The 21,458-nt window shown below is 55.1% G+C and overlaps 1 protein-coding gene across 1 annotated transcript in view; it reads right to left on the bottom strand.

Annotated features, from left to right (window-relative positions):
• ITPR3 (inositol 1,4,5-trisphosphate receptor type 3) overlaps positions 1-21,458 on the bottom strand; it is a 76,724-nt gene that overhangs the window by 3,723 nt on the left and 51,543 nt on the right. Inside the window, exons 21-52 of the mRNA XM_049765302.1 lie at positions 20,009-20,150; positions 19,385-19,584; positions 18,502-18,631; positions 18,091-18,148; positions 15,508-15,673; positions 14,059-14,223; positions 13,900-13,974; positions 13,412-13,537; positions 11,909-12,031; positions 11,621-11,821; positions 10,876-11,127; positions 10,575-10,700; positions 10,315-10,440; positions 9,253-9,373; positions 8,646-8,836; positions 7,915-8,063; positions 7,628-7,736; positions 7,211-7,301; positions 6,954-7,123; positions 5,323-5,494; positions 4,986-5,170; positions 4,666-4,866; positions 4,470-4,580; positions 4,134-4,229; positions 3,928-4,029; positions 3,749-3,835; positions 2,850-2,960; positions 2,560-2,752; positions 1,986-2,111; positions 1,551-1,723; positions 910-1,074; positions 86-278 (exon numbers count right to left, since the gene is read on the bottom strand). Of these exons, the coding sequence (XP_049621259.1) occupies positions 86-278; positions 910-1,074; positions 1,551-1,723; positions 1,986-2,111; positions 2,560-2,752; positions 2,850-2,960; positions 3,749-3,835; positions 3,928-4,029; positions 4,134-4,229; positions 4,470-4,580; positions 4,666-4,866; positions 4,986-5,170; positions 5,323-5,494; positions 6,954-7,123; positions 7,211-7,301; positions 7,628-7,736; positions 7,915-8,063; positions 8,646-8,836; positions 9,253-9,373; positions 10,315-10,440; positions 10,575-10,700; positions 10,876-11,127; positions 11,621-11,821; positions 11,909-12,031; positions 13,412-13,537; positions 13,900-13,974; positions 14,059-14,223; positions 15,508-15,673; positions 18,091-18,148; positions 18,502-18,631; positions 19,385-19,584; positions 20,009-20,150 (4,636 nt within the window). The remainder of the gene's footprint in view (positions 1-85; positions 279-909; positions 1,075-1,550; positions 1,724-1,985; positions 2,112-2,559; positions 2,753-2,849; positions 2,961-3,748; positions 3,836-3,927; positions 4,030-4,133; positions 4,230-4,469; positions 4,581-4,665; positions 4,867-4,985; positions 5,171-5,322; positions 5,495-6,953; positions 7,124-7,210; positions 7,302-7,627; positions 7,737-7,914; positions 8,064-8,645; positions 8,837-9,252; positions 9,374-10,314; positions 10,441-10,574; positions 10,701-10,875; positions 11,128-11,620; positions 11,822-11,908; positions 12,032-13,411; positions 13,538-13,899; positions 13,975-14,058; positions 14,224-15,507; positions 15,674-18,090; positions 18,149-18,501; positions 18,632-19,384; positions 19,585-20,008; positions 20,151-21,458) is intronic.

Genomic DNA, 21,458 nt, shown 5'->3' with positions numbered 1-21,458 from the left:
AAGGAGGCAGATGGGTGAAAGCTGGAGCCCCAGAAGAGAAACCGAGGTAGGGAGGTGCACAAGAGAAGAGCTCACAGGCCCCCACCTCGGGAGTGGTTGCTGGGCAGCCGGTCCACTTCAAGGATGAAGTCATCCTTGAGGAAGAGGAAGCCGACAATGGAGAAGAGGTAGACAAGGATGAGGGCCAGCAGCGCCGTCAGCAGGATGGAGCGGCCGTTGCGAGTCACGCTTTTGATGACGTTGAACAGCGTCTCCTCCCGGTAGATGAGGTCAAAGAGCTGCGGGAATGGGGGCTTTGAGGGGGGCAAGGCCCTGCTCCCACCCCTCCCCAGGGCCTCCCTCAGCTCCCCTGTACACAAGCAAGTTTGAGGATTCCAAGAGGTGGAACCACATGACACATGAAGGAAGAGGGAGGCATGAGAAGGGCAGGAAGACCACACAAGGAGGGGAAGACGCCTCCTCTCAGGGACTTCAGCTCCACTCAACATGTGCATTTGTTCTGAACACACTTTATCCCCCCACTTATTTCACTAATCGGGAAGCTGCCAGCCATAGTGTCCAGATACTCTGGGGATGGAGGCACAAAAAAGTTCCAGAAATTCCCCCCAGATTATGGAACTGAAGAGGAACCAGGCTGGGATGCACACCCAGGTTCGCATCACCTCTCGATGGACAGCATGGGTTAGAAGGGGACCAGGAATTACCCCCGGAGTTGGCTAGAGTCAACTGCTCCTCACAGTAAAAGACTGAGCGAGACAGACAGACAGGCAGGCAGGCAGGCAGGCAGGCAGGCAGACAGACAGACAGACAGACAGACAGACCGTGGCTGGAGAACTAAGTCACCGCAGTTTATAAGAACCTCAACTGCCACCGTACCCTTCCCAACCATGGCACCCCCAAGAGTCTCACCAGGATGCTGTAGAACAGCTCATGAGCAAAGAGGCCCAGGACACTGGTCAGGATGTAGCCCACGTGGTATAGGAACTCCATGTCCATGACCATGGCCTTGTAGCCCCGGATGAAGGTGCCACGATTGCCCACAAAGCTCACCACGAACACGATCTTGTTGGTCAGCTGGGGAGCAGAAGGAAGACGAAGTATAAAGCGGGTGACAACGTTCTGAGCTTCTACCCCTGGAATGCACCCAGCAGGTGCCCAGTCCAGAAGCAATCAGCAGCCCGAATCTTGGTGCTGTGGTTCCCACAGATGTCACAGCAGTGAAAATGTTTGTATAGAGAAGGGCTCAGAGAACCAGAACAGGGGGGAAGCCTCATGTCCGCAGCTCCAGAAGAAATGGATATGGGGTACAGATGGGCAGGGTCAGAGATGGCAGCCTTTCATCCTTAGGATGAGTCAGCACTTCCATTGGTCAAGATGTAATTGTGTGCCTCTGACAGGGGTGAAGACCCCAGCGGTGCCCATGGAGGGTGCTGGAGCTGATCTGGGGCTTCAGGACATGGGCTGGCTCAGTGCCTGACGGCGGAGGGCAGAGTGACCTAACAAAAGAGTCTACCAGCCTCTGACCCCCATAGGCCAGGGATCTCACTCACATTGAGGGCACCCAGGATGTGGAGTGTGGGCCCGATGCCCAGGTAGTAGATGGAGCGCAGAATGAGTGCCACGATGAGAGGGCGGATGCTGTAGCGCCTGGTGAACAGCGCCGTGATGGAGAAGCAGATGAGGATCCAGAAGAGCAGGGAGATGAGGGGGGAGCCCAGCACGCCTGTGCAACGGAATGGGGTTAAGCCACATGTGCCACTAGCCCCCCCACATGTGCCTTGCAAAGTTCTGCTCCCCTGGACCAGTCCTCCACCCCTGTCCTCCAGGCCCTCTGGCCCACACCCAAGCTCAGCCAGTCATCTCTGTCCACAGCCCAGAGGACAGTACGGGGGACTTTCTTTCCCCTCTGCCTTTCTTCCCTTCATAGATCAATGGTGCACCCCCAGGCTAGGAATGCCCCAAGATGAAGAGGCTTGGTCCCTCACCTGTAGACGCACCCTCCACATAGGGGTAGAAGAAGGCGATGATGATGTTGATGAACACAGCCAGGTTGAAGGAGATGCTGCCCCACAGCGTCATGCGGCGGGAGAACCAGTAGATCAGAGGCATACCTGGGGGTGGGAGTAGAGAAGAGGGAGTCAGGGGGCCCCCCGGGAGCAGCATTTTCCCACTCCTGGAGAGGGGCCTTGCTGTCAGCACACGCTTCTGGCTCCACATGAAGAGACATGTGAGAGGGGTCCAGTGAGTTGGGGATGGGGTGCATAAGGGGCAACACTGCCCCTCACTGCCCTGCCAGCACTTCTGCCGGGGTACCCCACCTACCTCTCACTGCCCAAGTCCAACTCCTAGCTGCCCAGCCCCGCCCTCTTAGTATCCAGCCACGCCTCTCACCCTAAAGCTCCGCCCCTCAACGCCTTGCCCCGCCCCCTTTACCCCAGTCCCTTATTGCCGAGCCCCACCCCTCATTTCCAGGCCCCGCCCCCTATGGGCAAGCCCCGCCCCTAATTGACAGGCCCCACCCCTAATTGACAGCCCCCGCCCCATTCAGCCCTGTCTCACTTCGGAGCTTGCGCTGCCACTCCATCTCGTTGTGCAGGAAGGATGACTGGTCGAAGAAGTCGCTCACTTTGCTGCCCTGCTCGTCCTGCTCCGTGGTGGTGAAGAGCCGGTGCTTGGTCTCCTCCGTCAGAAACTGGCAGATGCCGGGCACCGGGAACACGATCTGCTCCATGCTGCGGTCCTGCCGCACGATCTATGCATAGGGCATGGGATGGGATGGGTGGGTGTCACATCTGCTCAACCCCGCCGTCCCCCCACCCCCACCCCACATCATGCTCCCAAGGCCGCACCTCGATCTGGGACGTGTGGTTCTCATAGTAGGCCAAGGGGTCCTCCTCCTCCTCCTGGGCCGGCTTGGAGGACTTGAGCATCTGCGTCAGCTGCTTGTTGTTGAGGCTAAGCTGTGATGGAGGAAGGTGCTGATGTCAGGCCCCTGCTACGACGCCTCCAGGCGGGCCAGAACCAACCCGGCCCATCTGGATACCGCACGCAGGGGTCTTCAAACTACATATTGTATGTATTCCCATTTTGTTTCTTCACTTCTAAAGAAGATATATGCAGTGTGCATAGAAATTTGTTCATAATTTTTGTCTTTACTATAATCTGGCCCTCCAACAGTCTGAAGGACAGTGAACTGGCCCCCTGTTTAAAAAGTTTGAGGACCCCTGCCAGGGAACCCTGTCCACTCAATTCTATAGGCCAGTTGCGATGTGACCCAGCTCTAACTCTCTGCTCCTAAACACACCTTAATCCCTAGCTTCATACCTGGCCACTGCGTGGCATTCCTGCTGACCTACGCCATGCCCTCAGCCTGCAGCTTTGCCCTATCCCAGGGGAAATCCAACTTGGGATCTCAGCAGGCCTCCTCCTGTGTGCCCATGTATGCAGAGACGCCACCGCCACCCCCCCCATAGTCCTGCCCTTATTTCTTTTTTTTCTTTTTGGACCACACCCGGTAACGCTCAGGGGTTACACTGGCTATGCACTCAAAAACTGGTCCTGGCTTGGGGGAACCATATGGGACTCCGGGAGATAGAACTGCGGTCCATCCTAGATTAATGCATGCAAGGCAAACAGCATTCCACTTGCACCGCCCCTCCAGCCCCTTGCCCTTATTTCTCAGTCTTCAGCCACAACTCTAGACCTAGGCCCCACCCCTCCAGCCAGATTGCTAAGCAGGGACCCCCACCATGGAAGAGATGCTCTCAGCCTCCTCCTCTTGGATGCGCTTCACGGGCTTCAGCAGGTGCTGCAGCTGTTTGTTGTGTCTGGAAAGCTGACGGAGAACAGAGTCAAGGGCAAGGGCAGGGCAGGGCCAGGCCGTGGGGCAGGGCCAGGCTGCCAGTGTAGGGCCGTGAGGGGCCGTACCTGCAGTGCCAGGATGTAAATATTGTGGCCCACTTCTCGTGGGCTCACCTCCGAGTTCTCACGCTCCTCCTCCTGCAGGTAGGCCTTCTTGATGACGTCCACCTGGGGGGACAGGCCTGTTTCAGTACTCCCTTCCTGCGGAGCAGGGCAGGCTGGGGCCCAATATGGGCTGCACACACCCCTACCAACCAGCTTCAGGGCCTTACCAGCTCCTGGGGCCTCAGGCTGATGAGGATGCGCTCAGCATTCTCACTGTCATGCCGGCTTTCCATCAGAGCCAGGAGCAGCTTGGAGGCGTTGTCCTGCAGAGAGGGGCCAGGCTACGGTGAGGGGGGCCCCACCCAGTTTCCTGCATCCCCTGCAACCCATTCATGAGGTGTTCTGGGTCCTGGCCTGCCTGCTCAGAATGGACAGAGCAGGCCACATAAATGTGAGCTCTGCTCATTTAACAGATGCATGTCACAGCCCTGCGACTGAACACGCAGCCCCCCCCCCACCCCCTGAATGCCACTCTCCTTCACGTGGCCCCACCAGGGACCCACCTTGAGCTGCAGCACCAGGTCTATGCGGTACTTGCACAAGGGGCTGATGTCGTTGAGAATCAGAGCAGTGATAATGTCGATGCCGTTGGACTCGTGTGTCACGATGCAGGTCTGGCAGGGGACATGCGGGGCCCTTTAGCGCTGAGACAGCTCTCCAGACTAGTTGGCAGCTTTCTACCCCAGCGCCCACACACACCTGGTTCTCGTGGCAGGGCCCCTGGCAGTACTCAGTGAGGGTCTCCAGGGTCTGGATGACCAGGCCCACATTGTCCTCATTGATGTAGAGTCCCAGCAGCCCCAAGCCCCCTGTGGTACTGCCGCACATGATGTCCAGGAACTGCAGCGTCTCGCACACCAAGTTGTAGTTGGTCTTGTTGTTCTGGCAGCGCAGGAAGTTCTGCAGAGCACAGAGGAGGGGCCTGGCTGGGACAAAGGATAGAGCCAGGGACAGCCCCGCATGGGGACCGAGGGTAGGGGCAGGCTCAGCAGAAGCGGACATGTCGGTGGCTGCCACACCTGTAGGTCGCGGTTGTGGTTCTCACACAACAGCTGAAGGAAGCGGAGGATCGGCTGCATGATCAGCACTGACGTGCCCATCTCGTTGCTCTGTGTGCGCTCGCTTACTTCGTGGCCAGGGTGCAGGCCGGGACCCAGTGAGAAGCGGGTCGGGGAGCCAGGCATGGAGAAGGAGGCCACCCGGCCTGCAGAGCGAGGCTGGTGAGGCCAAGGCATCCAGGGGCAGCCGCCAGCCACTGCCCCTCTATGCTACCTCCAATTCATCCCACCCACCTTGCCAGCCCTTCCTACTTCCTATGACCCCTGCCCTCTGACCTGCCCATCATCCCACGCTGACCTTTGGTGGCATTGGCCTGGTCCCGCTCCTCGCGGGGCTGACTGCCCAGATCACTCATGTTGACAGCCACCGTGGACTTGGTCTCCTGCTGCGCCCGCTTCATGCGGTCATGCAGCACCTTAAAGAACCGCTCTGATTTCTTATCGCTCGTCATCAAGTTGTAGAAGGATTTCTGGAGGGTGCAGGGTGCAGAGATGGGGTTGGCCACAGCTCCCACATGGGGCCGGCTCTAAGCAGCCCTAAGTGAGGTCCCCTCACAGGCTCTGTCCTGGCTGCAAGGACAAGGAGGGGTGCAGAAGAATCCCAAATACTCCCAGACAAGACCAAGATGGGAGAGACAGTGATCCCTTGCCCTGTTGTGAAGGCTGGGGTGGGGACATGAGGGTTCTTGGCTGCCACTGGCTTCCTAATCATTTCTGATCTTTTCCTGGCCTAGCCCCTCACAGCAAGCCCAGGCTCTCCAAAAATCTGGTTCCCCAGAAATCTTCGAGCTCAGCTAGAACTTCTGGGTTTCATTACCAGCAGACAAGAAATGCCCAGGTCACCAAGGGTCTCATGGCAGCCCGTCCACTTTTGATCCGCTCACCCCTCTGACCAAATCAGTCCCCGGGAGATCTGGAGCTGCCCACCATGTCCCCTCTCCTATCCCTGCTCTAGCATTCCTTCAGTCCCTGCTCTGAACTGTCACCAGCCAAGATGCACTCAGAATATGACTGCAAGCTTGGCACTTATCCCCTGAAGTCTTGCATCCTGATAACTGGGCTTTGCCTCCTGTGTTATGGAGGGGCCTCAGAGTCTAGAGCAGCGAAGGTGCATGGCAGAACCAAGCAGGCATTCTACGAAAATGCTGAGTTCAAGCCAAAGTAAAAAGACAGCAGGGAAATCACCTGCCCTGCACACAGTGAACCCAGGTTCCATCCCCAGCATCTGATATAGTCAGGAGTGATCCCTGAGTACAGACCCAGGGTGTGGCACAATTACCCCTTCCCCCCAAAAGAAATAAATGCCAAGTGGGTGGGGACCAATTATTAGAGAGCACCTCTAATATGGCTGACATGGCGCAGACCCTGAGCTGAGGAGGAAAAGGAAGAGGCAGGAAGGAGACTGGAGCAGAGGCTGAGAGGCAATAAGGGGTATAGTCAAGAAAGGGAGACAGGAAGGAGAAGAAAAGGCCCAGCCTGAAGGGAACAAGGGTGTGCTCCCACTCCCAGAACAACATTCCTGGATCCTGGCATCCTCTCCCCGCCCCATATTCGAACCCCAGACTCCCTCTCTCTGCACATCAGATACCAACTTCCCCCTGGATCTTTTTTTTTTTTTTTGATTTTTGGGTCACACCCAGCAGCGCTCAGGGGTAACTCCTGGCTCTATGCTCAGAAACCGCCCCTGGCAGGCACAGGGGACCATATGGGATGCCGGGATTCGAACCGATGACCTTCTGCATGAAAGGTAAACACCTTACCTCCATGCTATCTCTCCGGCCCCTTCCCCCTGGATCTTGACTAACCCTCCACCCCCTCCTCAGACTCCTCCTTTCCCCAAACTAGATGCTGGCCTCCAACCCCACCCCTCAAATGCCTCCTCCAAAGAAATCTGGGCACACACACACACAGACACACACAGACACACACCTGGATCTCAGTGTTGCCACCGTCCAGCAGGCGGATGGCCAGGCCAATACTCTCCTGGAAGATCTTCTCGTTCTTTGTGCTGGTGATGAGGTCACACACCAGCTTGGTGGCCCCCTCTTTGTCCAGCCGGCACTGGGTGGCCGCAATCGCCGACCAGTCTTGGTCCAGCCCTACGATGGGGAAGCCCACATGAGGGGGGGTGGCCCACTTGAGGGGGCCAGAGCTGAAGGGGAGGTGCGGGGACAGTAAATACTGACCAGTGCCCACGGGGTCGGGAAGGTCCCCCCGAGAGCTGGACTTGCGGTTCTGCAGGTAGTTCTGGAGCAACATCTTGCGCAGCTGGTTGCCCTGAGGATGGGTAAGGACCAGAGACCGTCTTTCACATCAGGGTCTACTACACGAAGGTTTTGGAACCTGCAGGCCAGGTCCTGCTACTGTGTGCCCACCTGTTGTCCGTCTGCCCACTGGCCTCCACTCTCTGACCACCTTCAGGCCTCCACCCACTCCCCATTCCATCTGCCCCTCACCTTGCCTCTGTTCCATCCATCCCACCCACTGCCCATGTGCCCTGCTGTGCCCCTGTGTGGCCAGCCCACCCACCCTGTTCACCCTGCAGATGGACACTCCCCCTGTCTGTAGGCCCACCCACAATTGTCCGTCCCCCAGGCACTCACCCTATCCCCGTACTTGCTCTTCTTGAGCAGCATCTGCTGCAGGGTCCGCAGCACCTTAACGCACAGCTTCTCCTCTGACTCCATGAGGTCCTTGGTGTGCTGGATCAGCCTGAGGGGACCACAGTCACCCGGCTGCTTGCCTGCCCCCCTCCAGCCGCTGTCCAGCCCCTTGCCAGCCAAACACCCCACTGCAGCCCCAAGCAGTGCTCACTTGGACAAGAAGCCCCTGCTCGCCCTGCAGTGCTCCCTTGGATAGGAACTCCCTACTCTCGCCCCACAGTGCTCACTTGGACAGGAAGCCCCCACTCTCACAGCGAACATAGGCGTCACTGCCCTCTAGGAAGAGCAGCTCAGGCCAGTGTAGCACATCCACCAGCACCGACAGCTCGGCTTGCACCAGGGGCTTCAGCCGCTCCTCCAGGGCATTGATGATGTCCTGGAGAGGGGGAGAGCAGGGCACTCACTCCCAACTCCCAGCAACCATCCACACACCAATGTCCCTGTCTCAAAAGGCCCCAAACCCACAGAGCCACCCTAAGCAAAACAGGGTTCATGCTCAGAGTCTCAGCTAGGGCTTCGAGCCCCAACTTCTCAGGGGATCTGGGGAAGGCCCACAGATCCTTCTCCCTGCCGACAAGACAGTGACACAAGTGTGGCACCAACAGGAAAATGAGGTCAGGAGCAATGGTCCCAGCCCCCTTAGAAAGACTCCCTTTGGCCAGAGTGATAGGACAGCAAGCAGGGCTTTTTGCCTTGCACATAGCTAACCTGGGTTCCATCCCCAGCATCCCATATGGCCCCCCAGAATCCTGCCAGGAATAATTTCTGACCGTAGAGCCAAGAGTCAGCCCTGAGTGCTGCTGGGTGTGGCCTCAAAACCAACTAAAGAATAAAAACAAAACCCCAGCCCCTTGCAGAACTTTGCCTCACCCAGTTCTCTTGCTGCCCTGGCCTGATGCCCGCCACCCCGGGGAGAGTGGGCAGCACAGCAGGGCCGCCCAGGCCATGCCCTACCCACCTGCAGTTTCTCAATGATATTCTTGTAGTCCCATTGGTTGGCCATGGGGGTGACGCGGGGGAAGGTGCGCGTGGTGGCCTTGTAGTTGGCGGCGTTGCGCTGGGCGGCCACCATGCAGCTGGCTCCACTGCTTAGCAGTACACTGATATGGGCGTCCAGGTCCATGGGCAGCGAGATGGCCCGGCCCTTGGCTGCAGGGATAGAGAGACAGGAGAGCTCCAGCAGCTGCGTGCTGGGAGGGCAGGACACGGGCACCCCCCACTCAGCTCCCACATAGACTGTGCCCTCTTCCCTTTTGGATGGGAAGAAAAGTTTAGATAGTTGCACCTTGATTCAGTCCTGAGCCCTCTTTCCTGAATTCCACCTTCTCTCCCTGTCCCCAACTCTCCCTCATCATCTACCCCAGGCCAGCTGCAACAGAGGAAACTCAGGGGACCCACCCTACAGCACTCGCCAATGACTCCACACAGAGAAGGAAACAGCTTCCCTCATGGCCGAGACCTACCCCCCAGAGGCACTCACAGAACTGGGTGGAGGAGCTCAAAGACAAAGGGTGCCAGCGGCCAGGTCAGGGACAGCTGGGAGCAGGCAGTGCCCACACACTCACCCACCATGGCGAGGGTCCGAATACATGCCTCCACGGAGCCCTTGTGCTGCTGCTGCAGCCATGGACACTCGAGCAGCCGTGTGGTGGACTGCAGAAGCTGCACCACGATCGTCTGGTGTGTCTGCAAGAGACACCCAGCACTGATGCACCCGCCAGCTCTTGACCCACACATGCACAAGCACAAATGCACACATACACAGACACAAGCACACACACGTGGTACAATAAGCCACGGGCGGGTTAGAGAGATAGTACAGCTGATAGGGTGCTTGCCTTGCATGTGCCCAGTTGGGATTCAATCCCTAGCACCCTATATGATCCCCCAGTTCCCACCAAGAATGATTCCTGAGTGCAGAGCCAGGAGTAACTCCTGAGCACTGCCAGATGTGACACAAAAACTAAAAAAAAAAAATATAGAAATAAAAAATAAAGGGAAGATAGTACAGCCAACAGAGCATGTGTCTTGCACATGGATGACCCGGATTAAATCCCTGGTCTCCCTGATGATTCCTCAAGTCTCACTGAGGGTGATCCCTTGAGCACAGAGCAGGAGTAAATCCTGAGCTTAACCAGGTGAGGCCCAAAAACAAAAACTGTTTTTTTTTAAAAAAGGCATTTGGGGGCCAGAGCAATAGCACAGCAGTAGGGCAGTTGCTTGGAATGTGGCTGACTCAGGACATACTGGGGTTCAATTCCTGGCATACCCCAAACCTGCCAGGAGCGATTTCTGAGCGCAGATCCAGGAGTAACCCCTGAATGCTGCCAGGTGTGGCCCCGAAACAAAAATAAATAAATAAATAAATAAATAAATAAATAAATAAACAAAGGCATTTTATTAGCCCCTTTAAGTTCCCAGTCGGGCCACTCTATGCACCTCTAAGGCTGCGTTTGGAGGAGACAATGGGACAGGCTATTTCCTGGGGGCCCTGCTCCCATCCACCCCAGAACTATTGGGTCTAGACTGAGAAGTGGCCAATGGGTGGACTCCATGATCGAAGTCAACTCACAACTGGCTCACATGAACAGACGTTGTGATCGTCCCTTTTCTCAGCCCAATCTCACCTGCAGAGAGGTGCTATTCTCAGAGAAGGGGGAACTGAAGAAGGCATTGATGGTGTCCAGAACCACCGTCAGCACGTACTTCTCCAGTGTAGTGTCAGCCACACGTTTTTCACGCTTGATGCAAACCTGCGATGGGAGAGTGTGAGGGGCAGGCCCCCCAGGAGGCGTCCCAAGCCTCCACCCACCCCACAATCCTGCCTCCCTCTGCCACCACCCATCCCGTGCCTGCCTCAGGCTCGACCCCGCTCCGAGGGACAGACCCGCGCCATGTCCAGGGTAAAGTTCTCAAAGAGTGTCCAGATGTGGTTGCTGGTATAGATCTCCTTCATCTCCACCTCCGTGTCCACGTAGCAGTGGTTGACGAAGTTCACGTAGGCCATCTTCACCTGGATAAGCCGGGGGTCAGGTCCATGGTCCCCCCAAGGTTTCCCTAACCTGCCAGCCCTCCCTCTCCTATGACCTGTATGGATCTGGTTCCCCTTCCCGCCTCATGGGTCAACCCTAGCATCCCAATCCTGTCGTCCCTTCCTCTCCTATGACCCCCTGCGGGCTGCCTGATACCTCAGTGATGCAGTCCTCGTGGGTCACCACGGACACCACGTCCTCGAGGGGCAGCAGGGACGTGCACTTGATCTCTGTGTACACATTCTTGCCCTCGGCACAGGCAGCCAGCAGGTCCACCAGGGAGATGTGATACATGAGGGGGCTGTGGTCCTCCACGCCGTCCCGAGCAGCCTTCATCATGTCCAGCAGATGTGCCAGCGAGGCTTTGTCATTGTAGAAGACGACCACGTCGTCGCCGGCATTGGTCAGCTGCAGGTAGGGCCACATGAGCACCAGAGACTGAGCTTCCTCCTCCCATTCCCGTGATCTCCTCAGAGTCTGGGACCCACCTCCCCATCCTCTCTGACACTCAGAAGACTCTCCCCTGCCTGGGGTGAGAGGGAGAGGGCAGTCCTGGCTCTCAGGGTCTCCTGCACTAATGTCATGGAAAGAATCCCCGCTTGGTATTCTACAGAGCACCCCGTCCAGGAAGGTCTCGCCAATCCTCTTCTATATTCCCGGAAAGTGTTGGTTTCAGGTTTTGTTTCATTGTGCAGCAAAGGGCCAGGGATAGGACCCAAGGTCTTGAGGAGCCATGTCCCAGTCCCAGCACCCCTATCTTTCTTGGATACAATTCTGAGTTCTCTAGGATGTGGCCTGAGCTCTGCTAAAGGCTGCTTTGACTGACACCTTCCCTAGTGCCCCCTCCCTGACTCTCCCTGGACAGGTCCCCCAACTGTGGGCCCCACGAAGCGCCCCTCACCTCAGTCATGACCATGTCCTGGCACTTCTTCACGTACTTGCCCTCGGCCTTGATGACGGTGTGCAGGAAATCCAGGTACTGTACATGGCGCCCGTGTGTGGCCAGCAGGTGCACGAAGTGCTGCAGCACTGCCTCGCTGATGTCTGAGCACAGCTGGTAGTTGTTCAGGAAGATGTGCTGCATGGTCTCTGCCTCCAGGAGCTGTGGGTGGCGCGATGAGAGAGGGCTCTGCCAGCCACAGGCCCCACCGAACTCCCCACCTGCCCACCATGCTGCGTCCTCCCTTACCCCCGGCGTGAGGAAGAGGTGAAGGTGTTTGTGCAGCAGCGCCTGGTTGCCGGGGTTCCCTGCACAGAATTTCTGCAGGAACTGGTGCGTGTAGCGCAGGATCTCCATCATCTTGGCATCGCCCTGGTGCCAAGAGCCAGAGGGTCAAGGGGCTGGGGCTACAATGGCAGCTCAGAGGGCTGTGCTCACTGTCTGGGCATGGGGCATAGAAAGGGAGCACAAGGTGATAAATCGTAAGTTCAGAGGTTGAGGGTCAGAGGTTGAAGTGAAGCTGGAGTGAGGGGGGAGCATGAATCAAAAAGTTGAGATCAGACCTGGGAGGGACACAGTTCGATTCCCAGCATCCTATGTGGTCCCCAACCTTCCAGGGGTGATTTCTGAGTTCAGAGCCAGGAGTAACCCCTGAGCACTGCTGGATATAACCCAAAAACCAGTAAATAAATACATAAATAAAGTTAAAAAAAATCTTCATTCTCAAAAGAAAATCTTCATTTGGGGCTGGAGTGACAGTGCAGTAGTAGGGCATTTGCCTTGCACATGGCTGATTCAGGGTGGACCTCAGTTCAATTCCTGGGGTCCCATATGGTTTCCCAAGCCAGGAGCGATTTCTGAGTGCATAGCCAGGAGTAACTCCTAAGCATCACCAGATGTGGCCCAAAAACAAAACAAAACAAAAATGGTTGAGATCAGGTACACTCTGGGGTGATGTCAGCATCAGGAGTCAGGGAAGCCTTGGACTTCTCAAGGTTAGTACAGGTAGCGGGTGGAGGGTCAAAGGTTAAGATGCTGTTGCATGGGGCCAGAACAATAGCACATTGGATTAAACATCCATTTGTACATGGCTGGCCCAGTCCAATATGATCCCCCAATATGGTGCCCTAAGTATAAACAGGAGAGTCAGGAGTAAGCCCTGAGTATCACCAAGTATAGCCTAATAACAAAACAAACAAACAAAAATAAACTCAAAAGATGAGGTTAATTTTGGAGTCAGAACCAGGATGGGCCTGGGGACAGTCTAAGGTAAGACGTTAGGGTGAGATGCTAGGGTCAGAACCAGAGGATTGAATTGCTTTCCTGGGTCAGAATAGAGTCAGCATGAGTCAAGGTGAAAGGTTAAAATGAAGCTGACGTTTGCTTTGCACGAGGTCAATGTAGGACAGACTCCGGTTCAAATCCCAGCATCCCATATGGTCCCCCAAGCCTGCTAGGAGTGATTTCTGAACGTAGAGCCAGGAGTAACCCCTGAGCGCTGCCGGGTGTGACCCCAAAAACAAAACAAAACAAAACAATATACCAAGTAAAATGAAATTGAGATGACCCAGATTAGGTCAGAGAAGGAGAAGGATGCTGGAGTCAGGGTCAAGGGGACCAGAGTGAGAGGCTAGAGGGTCAAAGGTTGAGATGATACAAGGACTGGATTCGAGGATCATAGTGTGGGGCAGACTGGGGTACTGAGTACGGCCCTCTGGGGTGCCATATAAGGGAGCTGGTGTCGGTGGGCACCTTGTCATAGGGGATCTGCAGCAGGTCCAGCATGACCTTGTGGGCATCCATGTTCTTGAGCAGCCGCTGCTGCTTCTTCCGCATCTGCTCGCCGACTCCACACATCCTGTTCAGTCGCTCCAGGATCTGGGGGGTGATGGGGGTGAGACAGGGGATCCCTTCCCCACTCCCAGGTTTCCCCCTCTGCCCCTGCCGAGCTCCAGCTCACACCGGACAGGAAGAAAGGCAGAGAAGCTGTGGCCCATGAATGAGATAATCTGGCACATCCCTGGTCTAGCCAGCCAGAGCAAGCAGAGTCCTGACAGCCGGGATGAAATTTGGTTAAATCTCCGCAGCTTTAGACTAAGCCCATCTGGGGCTTGGCGGGCTGCTCAATGCCCAGAACAGGTGGGAGATGTCTGTTCTGAGGGCTGGGGCCAGCAGGGCAGGAGGGGGCAGGAAAGCCACCAGCTCAGGGGTACAGACCCTGCCAAGGGCCCCACACTCACGCCCTTGACGATCTGGTAGTTCTCGCTGCTCTTCTCCCCAGGAGGTGGCTGGAAGCCTTCCTCATCCGTGGGCCTCTGGGGGTGCAGGACACGGGTCAGTGAGGCCCTGCCAACACACTCAGGGCCTCCCCTGCCAGTCCCTGCCAGCCAGCCACTCACCTCCTTCTTATCCGTGGCAGTGCCAGCCTCCACCTCCTCACCCTTGCCGCTGCTCTTCTTGTCCACCCACAGCTCTGACTTCTCCACCATGGTCCGCAGCCGGTCCAGCTCGGACTTGATCACTTTGTAGTTCTCCACGTCCTGGGCCGAGATCAGCAGCTGCACCTGGAGGGGTAAGCACAGGCTTGGCTGGTGAGACAGGCTACGCTGGTTCGTGGGCACACCCTGCCCCCATACATTGACCACACTACAACCCCTGTTCCTGGCACCTTTAATCTGCCACTGTTATCTGCACTGAGCCAACGCCAACTCCTACTCAATTTTTAGGAATTCCTCCCGGAAGTCATCGGAGATGACCACAGATGTCCCAGTATGAACTTCCTCTGTCTGCATCTGACTTCGATTACTTGTTGACTCCTGTCATCTACTGCTATGCCTTGGTCTTTGTTCACTCAGACCCTGAGCCAGGCAGAACAAAACATTCTGGCATTTCCAGGGATTGTCCAAAAGAGGGGTATAAACCCTGATCCCTGCCTTCATACCCTGGTTCAGTGGGTAACAGAGGACTGAGCCCTGGACCTCAATTTCCCCTTCCAAAGGGAAAGGAAATGGTCACACCACCCTGCAGGGTCTGCTATGAGAATGTCACTATAGTTTGAGGTTCAGTGTCTGAGGAGCAGTAAGCACTGCATCTTACAGTTGGCAGAGTCCAGTGACGGGGACTGACATCCCATTACGCCAGCTCACACCCAGTGCTTAGTGAAGACTGACTTGGTTGCTAAATGTAAATGGAAGCTCTAAGCGATTTAGTTTGAGGTAGCCTGATTTAGTTTGCAAAGCAGGCACTTAACTGGCGGAAAGGACTTCAGTGGCTAAGGCCTAGCCCTCCCTCCAAAGAGCTCAGCAAGGCTGAAGACCCCCAATGTCTGACCCAGAACCTCACCCGCCCGCACCAACAGAGAGCTCCTTCCTCCTTCCTCAGTTTTTTTATTTTTATTTATTTGGTCTTTGGGACATACCCGGAAGTGCTCAGGGCTTATTCCTGGCTCTGTGCTCAGGAATCCCTCCTAGCCATGCTTGGGGTACCATATGGGATGCTGGGAATCTAAATAAGCTCTAAATTGGCTTCATGTAAGGCAAATGCCCAAGCCTCTGTACTATCTCTGTGACCCCTCATTGTTTTTATTTACTTTTACTTTTTTTTGGTTTGGGGGTCACACCCAGCAATGCTCAGGGCTCATTTCTAGCTTTCTGCTCAGGAATCACTCCTAGTAGGGCTCAGGATGCTGGGAATCAAACCCAGATCAACTATGATCAACCAGATCAACATGCAAGGCAAGAGCTGTGCAGCATCACTGTGCTATATCTCTCTGCTCCCTGTTCCTCACTGTTCACCCCCAGAAAGGCAGCCTGTCCTCGGCCCCCTCCCACTTCCTGAGAGGACAGCACCTGCTTGAAGGTGTGCATGGCCTCCTGGCGCTGACTAAAGTGCTTGAAGAGCAGCTGCAGGGCCCCGGAGACGAGCGGCGCGTAGTTGTGCATGGTGAGGTGAATGAGAACACGTAGGAACATGCGTCCGCCCTCGTCGTCCACCTCCAGCATGCTGCTGGTCTTCCTGCAGAAGGAATAGGCCATGAGTGCACCCAGACCCGAGACATGCCCCACCGAGCAAAGGCTGGACCCACGGTCACAATGAGATCAGAACGGTGACCCATTTGGAAAAAGCCACTCCTTGGGATCCCCCCGAGATTCCTCTGGGCTCCTCCCAATAGAAATAGGAGCTTTTTTTATAGTATCCACAGGTGCCCCCAAGGGACTCCAGAGCAGAGGTCAGGGCCTGAACAAAGCTAGGGGTTGAGGGTGTCTTTCTTCTCAGCCACCACTAACCTAAGCACCACCTAGTACTTTCTTCCACAGGAAAAATAAAGGCAGTGCCTGTGACTTCATCACCGAGGACCATGGATATTTGGGCCAATGGGAAAGAGGGGAAGGCGCCTGCCTTACATGTGGTTGGCCTGCATTTAATCCCAAGGCACCACATTTAGTTCCCAGAGCCCTACCAGGAGTGATCCTAGAGTCAGGAGTAAGTCCTGAGCATTGACAGATGGGGCCCCAAAAACAAAAATAAATAAAGTTGCTTCCATTTTTTTTCTTTTTTGGTTTTTTAAGCCACATCCGGTGACTCTCGGGGGTTACTCCTGGCTATGCACTCAGAAATCACTCCTGGTTTGGGGGACCATATGGGACACCAGGAATCAAACCACGGTCCATCCTAGGCTAGTGCACAAGGCAGACACCTTAGGGCTTACGCCACCGCTCCGGTCCCTGCTTCCATTTATTTTTTCCTGCTTCCATTTTTTGTTTGTTTGTTTGGTTTTGGTTTTGGGGCCACACCCATTGCACTCAGGAATTACTCCCAGCTCTGTACTCAGAAATCATTCCTGACAGGCTCAGGGGACCATATGGGATGGATGGGATGCCAGGAATCAAACCCGGGTTCTTCCCAGGTTGGCTGCATTCAAAGCAAGTGCATTACCCAGATGCTGTTTCTCCGTCCCCCATTTTCTTTTTTTTTCTTTTTTTTTGGGGGGGGTCACACCCAGCAGTGCTCAGGGGTCACTCCTGGCTGTCTGCTCAGAAATAGCTCCTGGCAGGCACGGGGGACCATATAGGACACCAGGATTCGAACCAATCACCTTAGGTCCTGGATCGGCTGCAAGGCAAACACCGCTGTGCTATCTATCTGGGCCCCCATTTTCTTTTTTAAAGAGAGTGCACAGCAAAAGAGAACAGTGGTCAGGGCTCTGGCTCTGCATGTAGTTGACCTGGGTTAAAACCTAGGTATCCCATATGATTCTCCGAGCCCTGCCAGTAGTGATTCCTGAGAGCAGAGCCAGAAGGAAGTCCTGGGTACCACTAAGTGTGACCCCCAAACAAACAAAACAAACAAACAAACAAAAAGAAAGAATGAAAAAAGAAAAAGATTGCAGATGTTTTCCCGTCACCTCTGAGCTGTTAGCTGAAATCGAAGAAGAGCATTTATACTCCACCCTCCTCTGTAATGGCATTAATTACACCCGCCAGTGCACTCTGTTATCCAACGTGCTAATAGAGTCACATATGTACCTGCCACTTCAGAGCTGTTCTCATCAATATTTTGATAACCGTTTCCCCGGGCTTTGCTGTGTGAGTGTGGAAATGCAGCTGAGGGAGTCCTCCCTAGGAGACCTTTTCTCAGATCAGGGGGTTCCTGCCCTCCACTCTGTCATTCTAGTCTCTTAAATTTTGTTTTGTTTTGTTTTGAAACCACACCCAGCGATGCTCTGGGCTGACTTCTGGCTCTGAATTTAGGAATTACTCTTGGTGGGGATTGGGAGACCATATAGGATGCCAGGGATGGAACCTGAGTTGGCCACATTCAAGGTAAGCACTCTGCACTTAGCCCCTGTACTATCATTCCAGCCCCTAGTCTCTTAAATAAATCTCTTCTAAAATGTGTGTGTGTGTGTATATGTATATATGTGTGTATATATATACATATATATATATATATATATATGTATATAAACTCTGGGGCTGGAGCAATAGTACAGCAGAAAAGGCATTTGCTTTGTGTACAGCCAAAAGGTTCTATTTCTGTATCCCATAAGGTCCTCCAGCCCTGAGTGATTCCTGAGCACAGAGCCAGCAGTAATCCCTAAGCACTGCCAGTATAGTCTCCTAAAAAAACTAACTAAATAAAAAATGAATATAAAAATGGCGCCGCAAAGGAGTCAAGGCCTCCCTGGATGTCATTGGTATAGAGAGCTCACCCCACACCTCCACTTGCCAGGGTCATATGACATCTTTCCACTGAGCCCAAGTCCAACAGGTCCCTAACATGGGGCCCTAGTGTAGGGATCAGAGCCATGTCTGGAATCACTGTGCAGGGTAATGAAAAGAGGAAGGGGCAGAAGGAAACCCTGAAGGCCCCAAGAAGGGGTCTCAAGCCTGTGCATCACTCGTCCACCCCCACCTCAACCCTGGCCTCACCCCACTCCGAACATGGCCTCCGCCTGCTCCCCAATGCGGTCCAGGTTCATGTTGGCAGCTGTGGGCGCAAGAAGGGCAGGTCCGCATGCAGGAAAGATGGGGACATGAGGGCAAAGGGCTCAGGGACCCCAATCACCTCTTTCCAACCCGGACTATGTCTGGGGGCCTCCCAGGGTAGAGACAGAGTAAGGGTTGGGGGCAGAGTGCCCGGTCCTTCAGCTTTCCAGGTCGCTGCCTGTCACCGTGGGCAAATGTCTCCCCCATTTAGGAAACAAAGATGCCTCCCACCCTTTCTGTGGAGACTCAAGCCGACCAATGGGAGGTAGGACAGAGATGGGTGAGTAGCTGGCCCTGCAGTGCCTCCCTCCCTTGGGCATCCTCCGCCTGAGGAGTGACAGGGCATCAGCTCACTGGTGGAGTCGAAGGCGGGCGCGGTACCATCAGCCCCACTGTCCTGCATAGGAAACACCTCCACAAACTCTTTCTTGAAGACGGACAGCAGATAGGAGATGCGGTAATCCAGGCGCACGTTGAGGATGAACTGGGGGGTGGGAGGAAGGGAGAAAGCATGGGTGAAGAGCCAGGAGTATCCGGAAAGAACTGCAGCCCTGAGGGGGCATGGGATTCAGCATAGAAAGATGGACAGACACCCCCCAACCAACTTGTCCTTTTCCAAACAGACCCTGGAGCTCCTCAGAGGCCAGCTGGGGGACACTAAGGTTTATAGGGAGCCAGAGAGGCCACAGGGGTTACAGAAAGAAGGGTAAAGAACTGGCCCCCTCATCCAGCCCCTCCTCAGGGGTCACAGTCGGAAAGTCCCCCAGCCCCAAACGGTCTCAGAGCCCCCTCCTCTACATTCCCCCAAGCAAGCCCAGGCAGTCTGAGTCCCATAGGATCACTGTATTTCTGCTGTAAAACAGAAGGAAGGGGTGTCCTTTTCCCTCCCAGGACCCAGCCAGCCCTGCTGTGAGAGTTTCTGGGAGTACAAGCTGTGTCGCTGGTTTCAACATTTGTCCCGGCATTTCCATTCCATCCTGTCTTCACCTTACTATGGGGACACAGCTGGACTTTGGTGCCCACTAGGGATTGGGCACAGACCACACTACCAACCCCTGCAATCTGTGTGTTTGCAATCTGGACTGAGTTTGAGTCCCCGGGCCAGGCAGAGGCCCCGAGGTGAGGACCACACACTGGCATGAGACAGATGGTGGCCAGGAGCCTGGGCCGTGATCTGAGGGTACCCTCCAACCCGCCACCTGCTTCAAGACCTTCCTCCCACCAGGTGTGGCTGCACCTGCAAGATCTCTAGAATCTTCAACTTGGTCTCCATCACCACGATGTCTTCGTTCTCCCCAAACTTGCTCCTGTCCAGGGGCTCAGCCGTGCCAGCACCGGCAGGCAGGCTGGGGCCACCGAAGACGGACTGCTTGCGGCTCAGCACCATGGTGGACATCATGTGGCCCACGCCCTGGATGGAGCGCCGCACGTTCTTGCCTATAGGAGACAGGGTCGCTGTGACACAGGGCAGCAACGCCTCAGCCTAGGAAAGAGGCAAGGCTAACCCAAGAGGACTTCCTAGAGAAGGAGAGCTTTAAATCCGATCTGGGGGAATGTGGGGCAGGGCCTAGATGAACTATGGGTGAGATCAGCGAGAACACTCAGGTGGAAAATCTCGGGAGCAACATGAACCTAGCCTGAAGGAGGGCAGGAAGTCCTAAACATGAGGTGTGGATCTCTGCACACCATTTCCATATGTTTATGGAGCTGGGGGCGTCTGTCTCCGAGGGCAGGGTTTGCCTCAGCCCCCAGACTCAACACCCGCCCCCCGCTACCCCCTCCCTAATGGCAGCACTGTCTCTTTGCAGGCAGGGCTGCATCCCCCCATCAGAGTGTGTGGGGCCAGCCCACAGAGCCTCACTTCCAGGGTCGTCGTAGGTCTGCAGCATGGCTGCGGGGCCCTGCACACAGTCGATGATGCCCAGCAGGGTGCGGGTGAGCCGCAGCAGCTCGCTGAAGCTGTAGAAGCCGAAGTAGATGAGGTTGTGTGCCAGGCTGACCACCTGCGGTGCGGGGGAGAGGGCAGGGTCTATAGGTGTGTAGGCAGGGCTAGTAGGATGTGGGTGAGGTCAGTGGGTATGGGCAGGATAATGGGAAGTGAGCGATGCCCGGGCTGGGCTAAGAGGCAGAAAGGCTGACCCCGGTTCCTGAAGGAAAAGTGAATCTGTGAGGGCTGCATGAACCAGGGGTCCCGGAAAAGGGTGGGCAGACCCTCATGGGTTACTGATGGAGGGATGTCTGCAAAAGAGGACACAGAAATATAGGAAAGCAGGGGGCAGAACGTGGCAGGACCCCATCAGCCAGATGATGGGTGACCAGACCAGCCAGGAGGAGAGCGACTTCTCCCAGGCATCCAGGAGGAACCTCCAGGCCCATGGCAATAGTACATTGGAAAGGGCATTTGCCTTGCACGTAGCTGGCCCAGTTTTAATCTTTGGCACCCCTATATAGTTCCCTGAGTCCCTGTAGGAGTGATTCTTTTATTGTTTGTTTGTTTGTTTGTTTGTTTTCTGGGGGTCACATCCGGCAGTGCTCAGGGTTTCCTCCTGGCTCTACGCTCTGAAATCGCTCCTGACAGGCTCAGGGGATCATATGGGATGCCGGGATTCAAACCATCATCCTTCTGCTTGCAAGGCAAATGCCCTATCTCCATGCTATCTCTCCAGCCCCAGGAGTGATTCTTGACTGCAGAGTCAGACAGTAAGCCCTGAGTCAGGTATGGCCCAGGAAGAAAAGAAAAAGAAAAGGAAAGAAGAGAAAAAGAAAAGAGAAGGGAAGGAAAGAAACAAAAAAAGGAAAGGAAAGGAGAGGAGAGGAGAGGAGAGGAGAGGAGAGGAGAGGAGAGGAGAGGAGAGGAGAGGAGAGGAGAGGAGAGGAGAGGAGAGGAGAGGAGAGGAGAGGAGAGGAGAGGAGAGGAGAGGAGAGGAGAGGAGAGGAGAGGAGAGGAGAGGAGAGGAGAGGAGAGGAGAGGAGAGGAGAGGAGAGGAGAGGAGAGGAGAGGAAAGGAAAGGAAAGGAAAGGAAAGGAAAGGAAAGGAAAGGAAAGGAAAGGAAAGGAAAGGAAAGGAAAGGAAAGGTAAGGAAAGGAAAGAATAGGGCCAGAGAGATAGCCTTCTAAGCCTTCTAAGCAGAAGAACGGTGGTTTGAATCCCGGCATCCCATATGGTCCCCCGAGCTTGCCAGGAGCGATTTCTAAGCATAGAGCCAAGAGTAACCCCTGAGTGCTAAAAAGAAAAGAAAAATGAAATAAAAAAAAAAAAGAAAAAGAACGTCCAGTCTGGGAGCCATCTGTGCCCATAATCTCTTGTGCAA

Source organism: Suncus etruscus, chromosome 18, assembly GCF_024139225.1.
Source record: "Suncus etruscus isolate mSunEtr1 chromosome 18, mSunEtr1.pri.cur, whole genome shotgun sequence".
Classification (NCBI taxonomy): Eukaryota; Metazoa; Chordata; class Mammalia; order Eulipotyphla; family Soricidae; genus Suncus; species Suncus etruscus.
Note: the sequence above shows the minus strand (reverse complement) of the source record. Positions and strands in the feature narration are given on the sequence as shown.